Genomic DNA, 17,774 nt, shown 5'->3' on the forward strand with positions numbered 1-17,774 from the left:
AAGCAGCCTCTGAGGAGAAGTGAGAACACCGTTTGGGCAGAACTCTGCACTTTGTGTACTTTACCAGCCTGTTCACAGACTCTCTTCATTTTTAGATGCACGTATAAAAAAAAGCACGTTCCGCCCTCTCTCACGGGCAATCGCTTATCTTGTGCGCGCACCAAATTCCCAAAACAGAAAAAACGTCTGTGAGCAGGGTAGCATTTCGTAATACTAGACGGGAATAATTCAATTAAAATGAAATCGTAGAGGCACGTGCAATAGTAAGTTGCGAAACACTTCGTGACAATATATGAATTTTATTCCAGGAGCATTTGACCTGGAAATGTTATATTAATATTGTTCCCAGAGTCAAATATTTCTACACTGATGATCTATAAACAGACGTAGGGTTGTACATTTTGTCATTGGGACAGCTGTAATTGTTTCTTAATCTGTTTACAATGTGTACGAAGTATAGTACGTACAGTCACGGTATGTGAGAAGCTAGCGTGACCAATCAAATTATGCGTCATATGATCTTGTTATCCTGTCTAGTATCTGATTTGTTCGCTCAATAAGAGTAATACTCACCTTGTTAACTGTGTGGTTTGAGCAGCCGTTAATGTTCTGTATGTTATTTTCGGACCAAAACATAATCGGGTTTCATTATTACAGAAGCGTCTGATGACGCGTAATAAGCGCTGCGTGGGAAGTGTTTGGATAGCTCAAGCGCTGAAGTTGCTGGACACATTTTGGTCGAAATCAGTTATGGATGAGTTGCCACAAACAGATTAACAGATGGATTTAACTTCTCTCACAACAAGCAATGGTAAGTTGTTCGTTCAACAAAACTTTGCGTTAAAAATATGAATTCATTCAGCGGGCCGTCTAATTTGCATACGTTTTATTTACTCACCTACTCAAATTGCTTACTTTAGTGTGAGAACTGTATTGGATTCCCAGAGCTAAAACTTTCCAGTAACTTAGTTCAATAGCCAAGGTTTTATTCTATATGGGTTTTACAAGGAAGTGGCATATACCAGAGGGCTTTTACAACAGTTAAAGTTCGCCTTCATTTATTAACATTTCCAGAGATACAAATTTGACCTTTTTAAACTTGTCGATTGTAATTGTTAAAAACTCCTTTCTTCAAATTTTCTTTCATAAAATTAAAGAGTAAGTATGTAATAATTCTCGGCTGAAGTTTTGATGTTAGGGATTGTTGCGGTCGGATTCAGTTGTTTTGAGTACGAAAAACCAGCAAAAAATCGATTTTTCAAACTTTTAGTAATTTCTCCCGTACAATGAATCGCTTGAACCCAAAACTATTTTTTCTTGAATTAGGGTACTAAAAGGGATGTTTTGGCAAAAGAAAAAAAAATTCGATTTTTTCACGAGTGTCTTGCGATTTTCGATTTTCAGGGAAAATGGCTCTTAAAATCGCTGAACATGTTACATAGACGACACAAGTCGCGTAAAAGGACTCGCTCCCGGTCGCCATCTTCCCGCCAAAACTCTGTATCGTCGCCTGACATACATGAAGGGTCTCCGCCGAAACGGCGCAAGAACGAGAACGATTTCCTTCAGAAGATTCCTCAGTCGATTGAACGTCTTTCCAATCGAATAGACTCGTTAGAGTCCCGAGCAAATCAGCCAGAATCTATTGCAAATACTGATGACGATGCTTTGTCGATTATGGCTGGCGAAACGTCAGGCTTGGACATAGGTGAGCCTTTGGTGACTGAAACATCTTTTAAGACTGCTACTACGCCCGTTGGGGCACCCGTAGAGCCTATTAAGGCACCCAAAGAGCCTATTCAGGCACCCGTAGCGCCTATTAAGGCACCAACAGAGTCTAGTAAGACATCTGACGAAGTTGAAGACTCAGCGAAATCTAGTGATGATCATGGGCTGTTCGACCCAGTTGCCAAATCAACCTCCTGGAAACCATCAACCTCCTTCTCCAAGTTTCTGGATACTAACTTTCGGAGAAAATTATCTTACCAGCAATCTCTGGTTATTATGGATGACTGGGCAACTCCTGAAGTGGATGCACTCTCTGCTCCAAAACTCGATCAACAATTGTTGAATCAAGTACCATTTAAAGTGAAAAAGTTTGTACAAGAAAGGGATAAGGAAATGTTTAATGCCCAGCGTGCTTTCCTAAATGCCACGGGGCCACTTTGTGGCCTTCATGATTGTATCGAAAATGATTCAGCTCCAACTTATGAGGAAATTAAAGTACCTTTGGAACAAGCTCTTTGCCTTTTAGGCTCAGCCAATACTCAGCTGTCTATTCTGAGACGACAGAGAGTCCTTGCCACCATAAACCGTTCGAGGACAAACCTCGCGGAACTACCTCTTCCTAATGCAAAATCATGGCTATTTGGAGATGATTTCCCCTCTTTAGCCTCAAAACAGGCCGAGTTGTCAAGGGGTCTCACGAAAAATTTGTCGCAAACTTCAGGGAAATCCTTTTCTAGACGTAATAATAGTTCCCAGTCTCAAAGTAAACATAGAGACACCTTTAACAAGTATCAATCCACTGGGTATTCAAACCCTTCTAAATCTCAGTCAAATTACCCAGGGCCTCGTTCAAAAAACGGGCTTTTTCGTCCCCCTCCCCAGAAGGGACGTCAGCCAGACTCTCAGAGTGCATAGTGTCTTGGAGAACTCTAACATCGGACCCACAGATTCTCTCAATTATTTCAGGTTACAAGATAAGCTTCCTTTCAAAAGTCTCAACCATTTACCCAAGCATCGGGTCAGGAGGCACTCCTAATATCCCAGGAAGTGAACGAGTTATTGCAAAAAGGGGCCATACAAAAGACCCCTTTTACCAGAGACGGTTGTTACAGCCGCCTGTTTCTTGTACCCAAAAAGGGAGGATCTATGTGTCCGGTGATAGACCTAAGTTCTTTGAACAAGTTCATTGTAAACGAGCATTTCCAGATGGAAAACCTCAGTTGCCTAAAGACGTTGCTTTTACCAGGTGATTTTATGACAAATATAGATTTAAAAGATGCTTACCTTTCTGTGCCCGTGCACGAGACTTCCCGAAAGTTCCTTCGCTTCATTTGGAAGGGAACTTGTTACCAGTTCAAAGCTCTTCCATTCGGCCTGTGTTCAGCCCCCAGAATTTTTACGAAAGCTCTAAAACCTGTCGCTGCATTCCTGAGAAGGAAGGCCATTCGAGTCCTTATATACCTGGACGACTTTCTTCTTTTGGCTGCAACAGTGGAGGAAGCTGTGAAAGATACTCAACTGGTAGTGAGTCTCCTTCAGTCCCTTGGTTTTACAATAAACCTCAAGAAATCATTACTGACTCCAACACAAGCGATAACCTTCCTGGGTTTCCAAATAGACTCAACGTGCATGATGCTATCTCTCCCGGCAGAAAAAACCGACAAAATTCTAGACTCTTGTCAACGTCTGCTCGTTTCTCAAAGTATCACATTGCGAGACCTAGCAAGTTTAATAGGTCTGTTAGAGTCCTCAAGACCAGCCATTTGGCGAGCTCCACTTCACTTTCGTCACTTGCAATCAGACCTGATAAGGGGCCTACAAATGAACCAGGAGTCTTACGACGCCTTGATCACCCTGTCACCAAGTGCCAGAGTAGAACTTGCTTGGTGGTTGAGACACACCCTCAATGCAAACGGCAGTCCTGTACACCTTCCTCCGCCGGATATGATCATCACGACCGACGCCTCCAAGAAAGGTTGGGGTGCAGTGCATCAATCCTTTCAGACCAATGGCAGATGGTCCCAAAAAGAGTCTCTCCAACACATCAATTATCTAGAGCTAAAGGCGTCCTTTTTGGCCTTGAAAACCTTTCTCAAAGACAAGTCTCACGTATCCGTATCTCTGCAACTAGACAACACTACCGCCATCGCTTACATCAACAACAAAGGGGGTACACGTTCCCCCCAACTTATGACTCTGGCATTAGAGATGTGGGATTGGTGTCAGGAAAGAGACATCCTTCTGATAGCTTCTCACATCCCAGGAAGAGACAACGTCTCAGCGGACAAGGAGTCCAGAGAATTCACGGACATGAGCGAGTGGAAGTTGGACCCAATAATTATTCAGCCTTTTCTGCTGAATTGCCAGACCGATCTATTTGCGAGTCGTCTAAGCAGTCAACTCGCGGCTTACATCAGTTGGAGACCCGACCCGGGAGCCATCCACACCGAGGCCTTCACGATCAACTGGGCTACTCTACGGGGCTATGCCTTCCCCCCCTTCATTCTGATATCGAAAACCCTGACGAAGGTAACAATCGACCAAACGGAACTAATTCTCGTTGCTCCAGTTTGGCAAGCCCAGCCCTGGTGGCCAGTTCTGCTGAGACTTATAATATCCCAGCCAGTGTTGCTCCCGAACAGTCCAACCCTGTTAACGGACCCAACCGACCTGAACCGCGTTCATCCAATGTATCCTCGTCTTCACTTGGCCGTGTTTCACATCTCTACCAACGTTTCCAAGCTGAGGGCATTCCAACAAATGTTGCCAACCTACTCATCGCAGGAACTCGTACCTCCACACACAAAACCTACGAGTCTAGTTGGAACCATTGGTGCCGCTGGTGTTCTGGACGGCAAATTGATCCTCTTTCGTCATCTATAAGTGACATTCTAATTTTCTTAACAGAAGTCTTTAACGAAGGCTTAGCGTACCGATCACTTAACGTCCTTCGTTCTGCTATTTCGTCAACTCATCCAAAGATAGACGGTTTCTCAGTGAGTCAGCATCCTTACGTTACTAGGCTCCTTAAAGGAGCTCTCAATAAACGTCCTCCACAACCCAGGAATTCCCATACCTGGAATGTTGATGTTATGATTAAATACGTGATTTCTTTGGGGAAGAACAGTACCTTATCACTTAAAGCTATCTCAATGAAGTTAGTCACCCTCTTTGCATTAACCTGTCCTGAGAGGATTTCTGCCTTGGCTTCCCTGGATCTCAGACATTGCAGCGTCCTTCCAGAAGGGGTGTCTTTCAAACTCACTGTCCCCAGAAAATCTGGCAGTGCGGATAAACCAGCTGAAGCATTTTTTGCCCGTTTTGACCAAGACAGGAAGCTCTGTCCCGTGGACTGTTTTAGCTACTATCTAAAATTATCTAGGAACGTTCGACCCGTTATTCCGTCTTCTCTTCCTGATAAGTTGTTTATTTCATTTATACGCCACCACAAACCGGTCACTTCTACAACGTTGGGGCGTTGGCTACGAACCTTTATGAGTGCAGCAGGAATAGACAGTCAAATTTTTAAAGCTCACTCTGTGCGTGGTGCATCTACGACAGCAGCAGCCAATGCATTTGTCCCGCTGTCGACTATCATGTTAATGGCCGACTGGTCCTCTGCCTCAAATTTGAGAACTTTTTACTATAAACCATTGTTTAATTCAGACTTTGCTACTGGGGTCTTATCCTCAAAGTAGAGTCACATGTAATCTCAGCTATTCTCCTGTTGAGTTCTGATTTATATTATCATATGTATATAATTAAAGTGTTCTGTTATGTGGAACCATGGCTTTTTTTTTTTATTGCTCGTAGTAGCAGCGTTGAAATCTACCATTTGTTGTCTCATATATTTTGAATGGAGTCTGTGAAATATAATGAGAATTATACTAGGGCCGCGAAGTGGCCTGAAGTTATAATTCAAATTATATGAACAGATGAAGTGAGAAATATATGAGCTTCCCACCCGTCTTCCCTCCCTTTTATGGGGTATTTCCTTTGCCTGTCTATTGCATGGCGTCAAAAAGGCACTGAGGCATCATGGGTCCGAAAGATCTAGGTACCAGGGCCTTGTGTGTATACCCAGGCCCCTTGTATTATTTCTTTAGGGGGGTTCGCCCTTCTGTTGCCGTTAAAAAGTGGTTTGAAGCACTAACTAGGAAATTCCTACCATTTGTTGTCTCATATATTTCTCACTTCATCTATTCATATAATTTGAATTATAACTTCAGGCCGCTTCGCGGCCCTAGTATAATTCTCATTATGTATCATGCATACCATTGACCATGGGATCAATGCAGTGTTTAGTCAAAGCAAACGGAAAAAGTTTCTTCATTGAAGTTGAGGAAAACTAAAAAGGTTTTATTTTTATTACATGCAACAGTACTTGTGACCTTCTCTTAATTGGAATGACACATATCCACACTACAGTACTGTTAGGGATATTTCCCTTAAAAGAAATTATCTGCTGATTTTTGGCGAACCATTTTAAAAAACATTGTGAAATTACCAGTTGTAATTCATGAACAGTTTAAACTCATTATACCAGGTGATGCATCTGTTGCTTCACACAACTTTTACAGTACTCATTGTTAGCATGAAGGCATGAAATATTCATTTCAAGCACAATTTTGAACTTTCTCTAGTTTGGCACACACATTGGACATGAAGCTAGGGTCATCGGTCAACCCAACAGAGAAGATTCCTTGTTTAGTCCACATAACAAATTGACAACGTTTCAGCCCACTTACAAACATTTCAAACTAAACTTAAGTAGTACTTTGAATTTTTATTTAATTTATTTTATTTTATTTTATTTTTTATTACTATTTCCAAAATTACATAATTACAATTCTTTTTTTCAACAATTAAGTTACAGAACAATAAATAAAGTTTGGTTTATAAAAGTTAATAATGACACCATATTAAATTAATTAAAGAAAAGAAAAAAACAGGAAAAAAAATTGACAATTCTTGTCTACATGATTGTTTAACTTAACCATTTCCTTAATGATAGTGTTGCCTAATTATTAGTTTAAATTGTTTCCTCAAAAATCTTCCATTTTTCTTTAAACAAATTCGTTTTATTACTCGTGGATATATCCACGAGTTTTGGTGAGGTTCTTTATGCAAATGTGTCACTCCTGCGTAACCGGAAGTTCGATCTAATAAGCCAATCAGGATGGATAATCACAACACAGCTTACATCGCTGTGACTTCCTGTTCGCGAGGTTGTGCGCCGCCATTACTGTATGTCGCTTTTATACTGAAGTGTTTGAGCACCTTCCGCTGCATTTAGAAGCAAGAAACGGAAGAATTAAAGAAACGGCTTTCTTCGAAGGTGAAGCAAAATATTCTGAACAAGTACAGATTGGTGCAAAAAATTGTGCACCGCCTTTCACTGACCAACGCGAAGACTTGAATGCATGTAGAAATGGAATAATCGATTAATTAACGATGGCCAAAAATGATATGAGTGTCAGTAATAATTTCTACAAAGCAGTGGCAAAAAAGAGCTTATATGAGAGACTCTATCAAGAGGAAGAGACAAAATCACTTGAAGAGTTCAGGGAAAAGAAAAACAATGCAAAACGCCAAAACAGATCTGAAAATATTGAAGCAGCAAGGGAATAGGAAAAGAAAAGCAATCCAGAACATATCAGAGACCCAAACAGAAAAGCATAAAACCATTTAAGGAAAGCTATGCAGAGCTCAAGGCTAAACCAAACTGAAATTTGTCAAGGTCAAGGCTCTATTAGACATTCCATGTCAAAAGTGATTCAGTCTTTTTCGTGATAAGATAACACATGACGCTGAATATTTATGCACTTGCTGTGATCAGTTATGGTTCAGATCATCTGTATCTAAGTGTATCAAATATAATGATAAATGTTCACAAGGTTTGTTGGAGGAATGTATAACTGGCGCAAAAAGTGTTAATATTACTGAATGGATCTGCTCTACTTGCTAAATCTGATGACATTAACATTATATGACCTGGCAACAAAAATCAGACCTTATTCGAAATTACCCTGTCATCTGTGCAACGAACTTTGAACACATGGTAGAGCTCTTTATAGAGGATGTGTTAAAGAGTAATCTTATGCCTGTTGGAGAAATGGTATACTTATTTCACAGGGTTGAATTCCAGAAAAGGGGATTACCTCACATACATGCAGTATTTTGGGTATCTAGTTGCATGAGAGCCCACCGTGCTGTTACAGAATTATCCAACTATCAATGCTAATGCATAAAGAAAACTTCAGCCTGCCAATTTTAAACAATCGCGGTAACTTTCATATCCACGAGTAACGACAGTGGCACTTTGATTCGTTTTGAAATATATGTTTTAGTTTCATACTTAATCATCAAAATTCTTATGAAATGGCACAAAGAAGGTAATGTTTCTCTACATCGGCAAGTCCACAAGAAAGATTTTCCCAAAATTACAATATAATTAAATAGATCCATCTCCTCCTCTAAAGATCCAACAAGAACATCGCAATATGTAAGCGAGAGGCCTCTGCAACTCTTGATTTTACTCAAAATTTTTTGTTAACCTCATTCCAAAAACAATTTTAAAAAGAGCATTCAAACAAAATATGGGATATGGTTTCTGTTAGCTGATGACAGACAGTGCAGTTGTGGTTAGAGACATATCCTATTTTACACAAGCAGTCATTAGTACATGTAAACAGAACATAATTTAACACTTTGTACTGGAAGGAGCGTAGATACGGTTCATTAGCAACCCTCACTGGCAAAAGAAATGCCTCTGATACTTGCTTGTCATCGAAGCTAAATTCTTTCTTTAGCTTAACCCATTTACTTGGCTTTTCCAATTTTTGTTGTATAAGAAAACAGTAATAGTCATGACATTTAAGACTTTCCAAATCAAGAATCACCTTAAAATTGGGTATGTTAACACGCAACTTCGAAGGAACAGATTGGCTTAAGCCTGTCCATACTAAAAATTTGGACCTTGTCAATCCCTCACTTCTGAGAACATTAAAAGACTCTATATTTGTCTTGTCAAAGAGTAGATCGTTTGTATGTTTAATAAAAACGCTTTTACCATCGATTTGGATTTCTTTGTTGTTCCATATAATATATTTATAAACATTATTTTCATCTAAAGTTTCTCTTATATTTGACCACCACATCAATAGATCCTGATAGGTAAAAAGTAGATGAGATGTTAATTTGGTTTACATCATAATTACACTGACATAGAAATAGACCCCCTTCATTATTCAAAAGGTAGTCAAGGTAAGACTTCCAGTAACCTGATGAGACCTCATCGGTTATGCGCATTAACCAGCTCAACCTCAACGCTTTTATCATGGTTTCACAATCTATCATTTTGAGGCCACCTTGCTCATAGGGTGCATACGTTGAGCTTCAAATAGGTTTATCCTTCCCGTTCCATAGAAAATGAAAAACTAAGTTGTTAAATTCGTTTATAACTTCGACGGAGTGCTTATCACCGAGCTAGGGTATATTAGTTTTGAAAGAAGGATTGCTTTTATGATGTTAACCTTGCCATGAATTGACAAACCCCTTGACTTCCACAAATTTATTGTATTTCTAATTTTTTTCAGCCTTTGCTTAAAGTTTTTCTTAACTAGTATCTGTACATCATATTTAATGAAAATTCCTAAAAGCTTAACGCGAGTTTTCCATTTGACCCCAAGTGGTTTATTTTCACAGTGTTGGAGGGAGCCGATCCACATTGCTTCTGTTTTCGCAACGTTAAGTCTTGATCCAGAAAATTCCCTAAAACGATCAAGTAGTACAAACAAAGCTCGTGCAGAATCTAAATCTGATAAAACAACAGTTGTGTTGTCAGCGAACAGCAGCAGTTCAGTTTCTAAATCATTTATTTTCATGCCTTTAATATCGTCTTGGTTTTGTATAGCAATCGCTAAGATTTCAATCGCGTTGACAAAAACGTGGGGGGAAAGGGGATCCCCCTGCCTAACTCCACGCTCAATCTTAAAGTAATGAGAGCAAAAGCCATTGTTTATGATACAGCTTTGAATATTTTTATAGAAAACATTGACCCATCTTATGAAATCAGGCCCAAAACCGAATTGATTTAAACATCTTTCAAGAAAAGTCCATTCCAAACTGTCGAATGCTTTCTCAAAGTCAATAAACAGTAAAATTCCGGGTAATTTCTTAGCTTTTGTATAGTCCATTATATCAAGAATTGAGCTTATGTTCTCATTGATATTTCTGCCTGGGATATATCCTGATTGATTATAATGTATTAATTTAGGCAATAAACTTTTCATTCTTTCTGCAATAACTTTTAAGGCTACCTTTGTATCAACATTCACGAGAGAAATTGGCCTCCAGTTTTGAAGATCACAACGATCTTGATCTTTTTTGTCAATTAATGTAATTACAGCCTGTTTTTGTGAAGGGCTCATTTCTCTTTTTTAAAAAGACGCATTGAAGCATTCAACAAGAGGTTCCCCCAAGAGATTCTAGAAAGTTTTAGAAACTTCTATAGGTAAACCGTCATTTCCGGGAGCCTTATTTAATGGAAAAAAAATTATAATTTTAGAGCACTCTGCAAGACTTACTAGTCCTTCACCAAGAGATCTTGATTCATGTGGGAGTGTTGGAATAGGCAAGTCTTCAAAGCGAAAGTATAATTCGTTTTGGTCTGTGCAATTTCTTCTTGATTTTAAAGATTTTCATAACATTTTTTCTCCCCCTCTAAAATTTCGAAGGGATCTACGGTAATTACTCCACTAAGCTGAAGATTCCTTATGTGCTTTCTTATATCATTACGTTTTTCTAAAATAAAAAAATATTTAGAATTTTTTCTCCATGTTCATACCATCTCGCTTGTGGTCTAACTATTATACCCTCAACCTTTTTGCCATACATTTGTTCCATTTTTTCTTTCAATACATTTAAAGCTGATAAGTTCTCTTGACTGGGATTCTTTTGAAAAACTGAAGAGGCTTCTTGAAACTCTCTATTCAACTGCCATTCTTCTGCTTTCCTCTGCTGACTTTTAGTCATCGAATATTGTCTGGAGTATTTCTTTACCTTATATTTCACCCAATCCCAAACAGAGCGCTGGTCACTAAGTTCTCGCTTCCCTTCTTGAAGCCAAGAAGGGAGAAGACAATTTATTTCATCAACATATTGTTTATCATTCAGAAGGGAGCAATTTAATTTCCAAAACCCCAGACCCTTTACTTTGTCATCAACATCTTGAAACTCTATTATTATTGCAGAATGACCAGTTTTTATTGCTGAAATCATGTCAACGTTAGAAGCGTTGTCCGATAGAATTGGGAATAAGCATAAGAAGCCTTGTCCGATAAAGAATTGGAAATAAGCCAATAAGCCACCTCTCTCGCATTGTTAGCCCCATGAGAACAAAACAATGAAGCACCCCGTTCTCTTTTCCACGAAACTTCATTCCCTCGAGTGGAATGTGTTTCCTGTAGGAAAACAATATCTGGTTTTTGTTTTCTAAGCCAAGTAAATATCGTCCGTCTTTTTCGAAAGTTGCTGATACCTCTCGTATTTAAAGGTAAAAGTTTACCCTTTACCATTTTTGATAACAAAACATAGAGAACAATCAAAATTAAGGAGAAGAAGGATCGCCAGGTATCTATATTTAAATAACCATCCAAGAATAATTACTAAAATTTTCCAATAAGTAAAGCCATAAAGTGACAACTTTCAGATATATGAATAATATGATGTCTGGAAAATTACCGTTAAGAATAAAGCGTAAAAAAATAAATTTACTGCATCGCGCGATGGACATTAAGGCTTGCCTTTACTGTGCTACACAATGTAGGGAAAAAAAAAAACAAACAAACAATTTAGCAATCATTTACAACGCAGTATTTAAATTTATAAATTTCTACATGATTGAGACTGCCCTTCCGTCCACAAAAAGTTTTCCTTTTGTGAAACAAACTCTCTTCCCTTCTTCAAAAGCCTTTCGCATAAGTGGGAGAGCTTTTTTCCGAATTTCGAAGTCGCTAGGTGTGAAATGCAGCTTTGAAGTAGTTTTCTATTCAATGGCCTGCTATTAAGCTTGGCAATGATACGTCTAGGCCTCTCACCCTGCTTTTTCCCTGTATGGTGCGTGTTCTCAACTTCAGCCTCTGCATGCTTGAAGCCAAGAGGTGTAATGTAATCCAAAATTATCGCCATACAGTCTTCGCCATCCTCTTCACTTACACCTAAAATACGTATCTTAAAATGTCTAGAGTATCTCTCGAAATGTTGCTTCAATGCAAAACCATCACCATTTGTGTTGCCACAAACCGATCTCTGTTTTTCCAGTAACACATATATTCTACAACAGTGTTTGGACAATCTTCAGAACACTGGCATTTCTGAATATTATTGCTGTAAGTAATGGCTTTGACTTCGTAATCAAAAAGCCCTTTGACATCAAATCCAGTTTGTAGTGGGTATGGCTCAAAACCCGCTTGCATGGATTGGGAGCACTGGCTTCCTGAAATAGTCCCAATGTCTACCATTTTAGGGTTCCACTGTTTGTTTACAATTATGTAGCGACAGTTTGTGCTTATGCTATTCTCTATTTTCGAATGCCTCATGAGACACTTCGTTTGCTGTTGGGGACATTGCATATTCCCAAGGGTATTTGAAAACAGTAGCTTATGCAAAATTTTGGGGGGCAAACAAAGTGTATTATGGGGCATTGGAAAATAGAGAATGGGTTGTACCAACTTGGTGACATTTTTAGCACTATCAGTTTCTCTTGAGAAGACTCTCTTGCTCTTGGAAACGGTTATGACCCCCAGTCCTCACATTGCCATTGCTTTTCCGTGGTGTTCATTTCTTTATCACGAAGAAAACAACTTACGAAACTTCTTCCGTCAAAATGTTTGCATCAGTCTTAGAAGCTCTTGTATTTTATTCTTAATTCATTAACACCACTCACAATTTGATTTGATTTAGCGGTTTCATCAACTTGACCTGTCTGCAAGTTCTGTAGTGAAATAAAGTTTTCTAATAAAGGCAAGATAACAGGACTACTAGTTGGTAATTGGCACATTTTTGAGGTAAACTCCAAGGACTTGTAAGCGGTGAGTCCCTGCTTGTCGTATTTAGTACATCCAGTGGAGTGGTACATTCAGTGGTTAAACTGAAACATTTTGGAAGCCGAAAGGTGCGGAGGAGATGAAATTGTTCATGATCTTGATTGCATGGAAAATGGATCGGGACAGAAGTGCAGGTCATGAACTTCTGATTGGGATTAATCAATTGTCTGCACCTTTGGTTTTGTCTTTCTACTGATAGCATCCATTGCCGGATCAGCATTAGTTTCATTTGTGGCAATTACCTTGATTAAAGTAAAGCGTCATTGCTTCAACTGCAATGGCAAGTTCTATCAGCAAAGACTTCAAAACGTGCTCACTGAAACTCCACGCTTCTGCGAATATTTTTTATGTTCTGTGATATTCATTGTGTGGAAGTCCTTCTTCCTTCTTTAATAGGCATCTGCTTAGAATTTTGTTGACCCTGCAACTGTTGCAAACAGGACTGCTTGCTGAAGTTAGCTAGTCTGAATTAGTGTTTATGAATTTAAAGGCTCAATGACAGAGGAGGCTCGATTTACACACACTCAAATCAAATTCATTCGGTTTTATTACTGATCTCAAAGTGCACAAAATATATGACAATTTAAATACACGAAGGTATTCGTAATAACAAAATGCAACGAATGCATTTTGTTTCCGTCCGCCTAGGAGTCGAAGATGTTCAAACCTGACTGACCCCTGTAAAACCTGTAGAAGGAGTGTAATACTACCGCATCCCACACCAAATGCTAATCATCAAAGTGACTAGTGTCTTTGTTGCATCATTTCCGAGTCCAACACAAAAAGAAACCAACATTTCATATCCCCTTGCCACGCCATCTCATTGTGTTATATGTCCGACCTGCTCAAATGTCCGAACCTTCGAGGTTTGTTTACATGAAAAGTCACGTGACATTACACATGAAAGCTAGCGCTCAAAAGGTCAATTCATGTCTCCACTTCCTGAAAACAGCATGTTGTGACCATTGATCTTTTTTCCACCCATCAGATCCAGCGCAGAATAAGGCATTTCTTCTCCCTTCACAGTCAGCCGAATGTTGTGTAGGTCAAACAGCTCAAAGTTGAAAGGATTTCTTGCAAGGTTCCCTTTGAAGGCATCGTTCGTCCCCTGCGTTTTAAATTTTTTTCAATACAAAACAGGTGTTTTTCCGTCTCCATCACTTTTTGTAACTCAAATTCGTAAAAAGTGCCTTGAATCCAGTCACCGTCTGCCTCCTTTTGACGATACACAGGTCTCTGAGCAACAGTGAAGGTTTCATCCGTCCATTATGGTAAGTATCCTTTTTCAAAGATGTGTTTATGCTTACTGATCTTGACTTGATCTCCCACTTTGAATTTATACTTTGCTGGCTTTTGAACACATTCCTATACAAATTGTTCCAGACCTCTGATGCATTATTCTCGTTGACATCTGCCAATTTCATTTTGATGCTATGGTGTACGCTTTGCTTGTAATTCTCATTGACTAAATCGTCTAGTTGGTCCAAATAATGGTATGTGCTGCTGGTAGTGAACATACGCCACATCATTTACTTCAAAGTGCAGTTGAATCTTTCAACCACTTGGGCCTTGGTTTTGTTGTAGGTTACAAAATGATGTACATTCTCCTTTTTGAGGAAGGTTTGAAAAGTCTTGTTCTTAAATTCGGTTCCGACGTCAAATGACTCAAATGTTGTAAATCAACCAAGTCCGCCTGCCATTGGGAATCTATATCAAACACAATTACTTGATAACGACGAAAGTGCTTTCTTGCAGGTTTGTGTAGGGTATAGCCAGGTTGTTGGCGGAGCCAATCCAGTACTTGCATGTGTTTCAAACCATACCGACGCGCCGCACAATACAGTTTGTATTGTATGTTATATTTTTTTTGCTTATTAACAAACGTCAGTACTAGAATATGTATGTTTTGTATGTCTATCTGCTCTTCACTATTTTACATTTTTAACAGGTGATCATATTTAAAAATCGCTTTTTAATAAATTTTTCTAAAAGAAGATTACATAAAAGTTAGACAAAATCAATTTATCTGTTGTTCAGCATCCCAGGTAATAGTAGTTGTATGCGATTAATCAAACCAGATTTGACAGGTAGTCATCAAATGACATCATCCGTCAAAAAGACAAAAGAAGGGGGCATGCATAAATTAGGGGCAAGTTGGGTCATGACGCGACGCTGTGTAACCCTAACACATGCAATGCTGGAGCATGATGTAACCCTAAGAGACATGTCCAACAACATGTGCATCACATAAATTAGGGTTAGGTTAATGTGATACCAGTCACATATGCAAAGGTTTCTTTTATTGAGAAAGTAAGCGAGATGTGTATGCTGTGCTTGTGTTATGTATCCACCCAAACCAGCTGGGTGGTGGCGCAAATATATATAGCGAAAAGAACAATGGAAAGAGAGCCAATGAGTTAGAGGTGATGTCATCACGGACCAATGAGACACCATTGACGTCAGTTTACATTAACTTAGTTGGAAAAACAGGGCAACACCAGTTTGGTTTGGCAACACATTCAAAATGGCACACGCCTGCAACAACCTTCTGGACTTGGGGTCAGATACCTACAAACAGGAGTAAGAACCCTATCGTTCTGAAGCGAGTCAAATAGAATTTTAAAACACACACACACAAAAGGCTTTACACGCCTGGACAAGTCCACAAACGCTTTGTTCTTTTTAAAACGAAATTTGCATAGAGTCGATCAAAGCATGAAGAAGGAAGAATATAGCTGACGCTTGCCAGTACTGTCATTAAGCATATAAATTATTGCCTTAATCACGACCTGAGTAATGTGTACGAATAGCTCTCTGCTAACAAGCGTACCCTAAATATGACAAAAACTGAGTTTATGCTTATTGCATCAAGGCAGACGTTATCACAATTTACGGAAAGTCCCTCTCTTACTATAAACGAAAACGCAATAGAACTAGTAACCTCTGCTAAATCCCTTGGAGTTTATGTCGATCAAAATATAAGCTGAGAGTGTAATACTGAAAACATCTCTAAGAAGATAGCTTGTGCCATTGGTGCAATCAAACGAATTCGGCATCTCGCTCCATTTAATGTTCTAATTAAAGTTTATAATAGCCTTATTCAACCATATTTTGATTATTGAAATGTAGTGTGGGGAAACTGTAATAAAGGCCTTTCTGAGAAACTGCAAAGGCTTCAAAATCGGGCAGCTAGCATCCTAATGTCTGCAAGCTATGATAGTAATTTAGATGATTTGTTGTGGGCACTAGGGTGGCAAAGACTCTACTATCAAGGATTGGAACAGAAGTCTATTGTAATGTATAAAACATTACATGGTATGACACCTGATTATCTGAGATCCAGATTTGTATATCGTGACAATGTAAGTGCTTATCGTTTAAGGAATACCGAAAACAAATATCTTAATTTTAAGTAGATTTTAGACACGGCATCCATGAAAAGCAGAATTTTTATTTATTTCTTTTATTTATTTCTTTTATTTTAATTGTTATTATTACATTTTATAGTGTTTTCACTCACGTGATCGGTAAACTTGTTTTTCCACCAAAACAAAAGAAAAGATTTGCATGATATTGGAGCTCAATTCCCGGGGGATTAGTTGCGGACACCAACATGGCTGCGGTTCCTTTGTTCAGGGACACCAACATGGCCGCCGTGACGTCACGTGAAAACACTCTGTTGTAGTTAGGTAGATAGACATACTACTATAGATAATTAGCTAAATCAACTGATTGAAACACCGTGTATAAATAAAGTTATCCTATCCTATCCTAGTTCGGGCTGCCTCGACTTGAAATATTTCTCCTGCTCAGGATAACGCTTAATCTCTTTACATATTGTAGCAGAAGAGCGGGGTGTAAAGGAGCACATAGTTTTGATGTGCCCTGAAGTATGACAGTTGCAACACAACGGTTTCCTTGAAGAACTCAAAAGCTCAAATACCTGGTGTTGCTTTGATGTGACAGTTTGTTTAACCCCGTGTTTTTGTTTCTCAAGTTTTTTGAACAATTTCTGAGTAGGAAATTCATATTCTACATTGTTGCTAGCTTCATTTAAACTACTAGTAAACTCTTCATCAAGGCGTCGTGCTGGTTGATTTCTAGATTTTTAGCCAAATGCATGCTCCCCGACATTCTCTCGTAGTTTGGCGACACACTTTCAGGTTAATCGTCTTAAGGTTTTCCCTTGCAGAGTCTTTTGCCGTCTTTATCATGGCTATAAATGAATCTAGGTCATCGGCAGGGAGCTAAATCCAGTCATTTGTGCATATTTCAAGCTCAATTCCTTCACATTTAGGCTGGGAAATCGAGTTAAGATGCAGGACATGAGAGTCTTAAGTCCAACATTTTGACCTCCTCCGCTGTCAAAAGATCTTTACACATTTGGCTTTTGGCCCTTTTACCTTAAACTCATACCTTTCCATCATGAACCTGTAAAAAAGCTGAAGAGTTGAAGGATGATTTTCATTCAACTATCTACGTGGGCTAATTAGATTGATGCTTAGACCAATCAAAGAAAGTGGGTGTGGCTGTCAAACAAAGTGGGCGGGGTAGTGATATGAAAATTTATGCCCATTCCACAGTTCGGTGATTTCATAGTACAGCGAGAAGCTGACCGCTGTATCCGGAAACTCAGGTAAATGTAGTGCTATTGTTATTGTTGTCTTTTACATGTTTAAAAAGTGCGTGTTTGCAATTGGATGTAAGCTCTATATACATTTGAAATTATTACTGTTTTCTTGCTGTTCAAATTTATCAACCAACGGCGGAAGAAAAATAAATAAATAAATAAATCCTATCAGTAAAGGCGGTACCATCAGATTGGGTTCCTGTCAAGCAAACCTAACCCCATAGTGAGCTGCAAGCGAAACTAGTTTCTTTGCTGGAATTTGCAGAGCTTTCATAACAAGGAGGAAGTTAGAAATCAGACATGCTACG

The 17,774-nt window shown here is 39.0% G+C and overlaps 1 protein-coding gene across 1 annotated transcript; it reads left to right on the top strand.

The window, feature by feature from the left end:
* The first annotated feature begins 3,549 nt into the window (after positions 1-3,549).
* On the top strand, positions 3,550-4,611 carry LOC137977093 (uncharacterized). Its single transcript, XM_068824380.1, has one exon. It carries the CDS (start codon positions 3,550-3,552, stop codon positions 4,609-4,611), a length of 1,062 nt encoding a protein of 353 aa, XP_068680481.1.
* The last annotated feature ends 13,163 nt before the right edge of the window (positions 4,612-17,774 follow it).

Source organism: Montipora foliosa, chromosome 11 (genome assembly GCF_036669935.1).
Source record: "Montipora foliosa isolate CH-2021 chromosome 11, ASM3666993v2, whole genome shotgun sequence".
NCBI classification, from domain to species: Eukaryota; Metazoa; Cnidaria; class Anthozoa; order Scleractinia; family Acroporidae; genus Montipora; species Montipora foliosa.

What these genes read in the sequence shown, in the direction of transcription:
- LOC137977093 (XM_068824380.1), top strand. Translation starts at nt 3,550, where the DNA reads ATGAACCAGGAGTCTTACGACGCCTTGATCACCCTGTCACCAAGTGCC.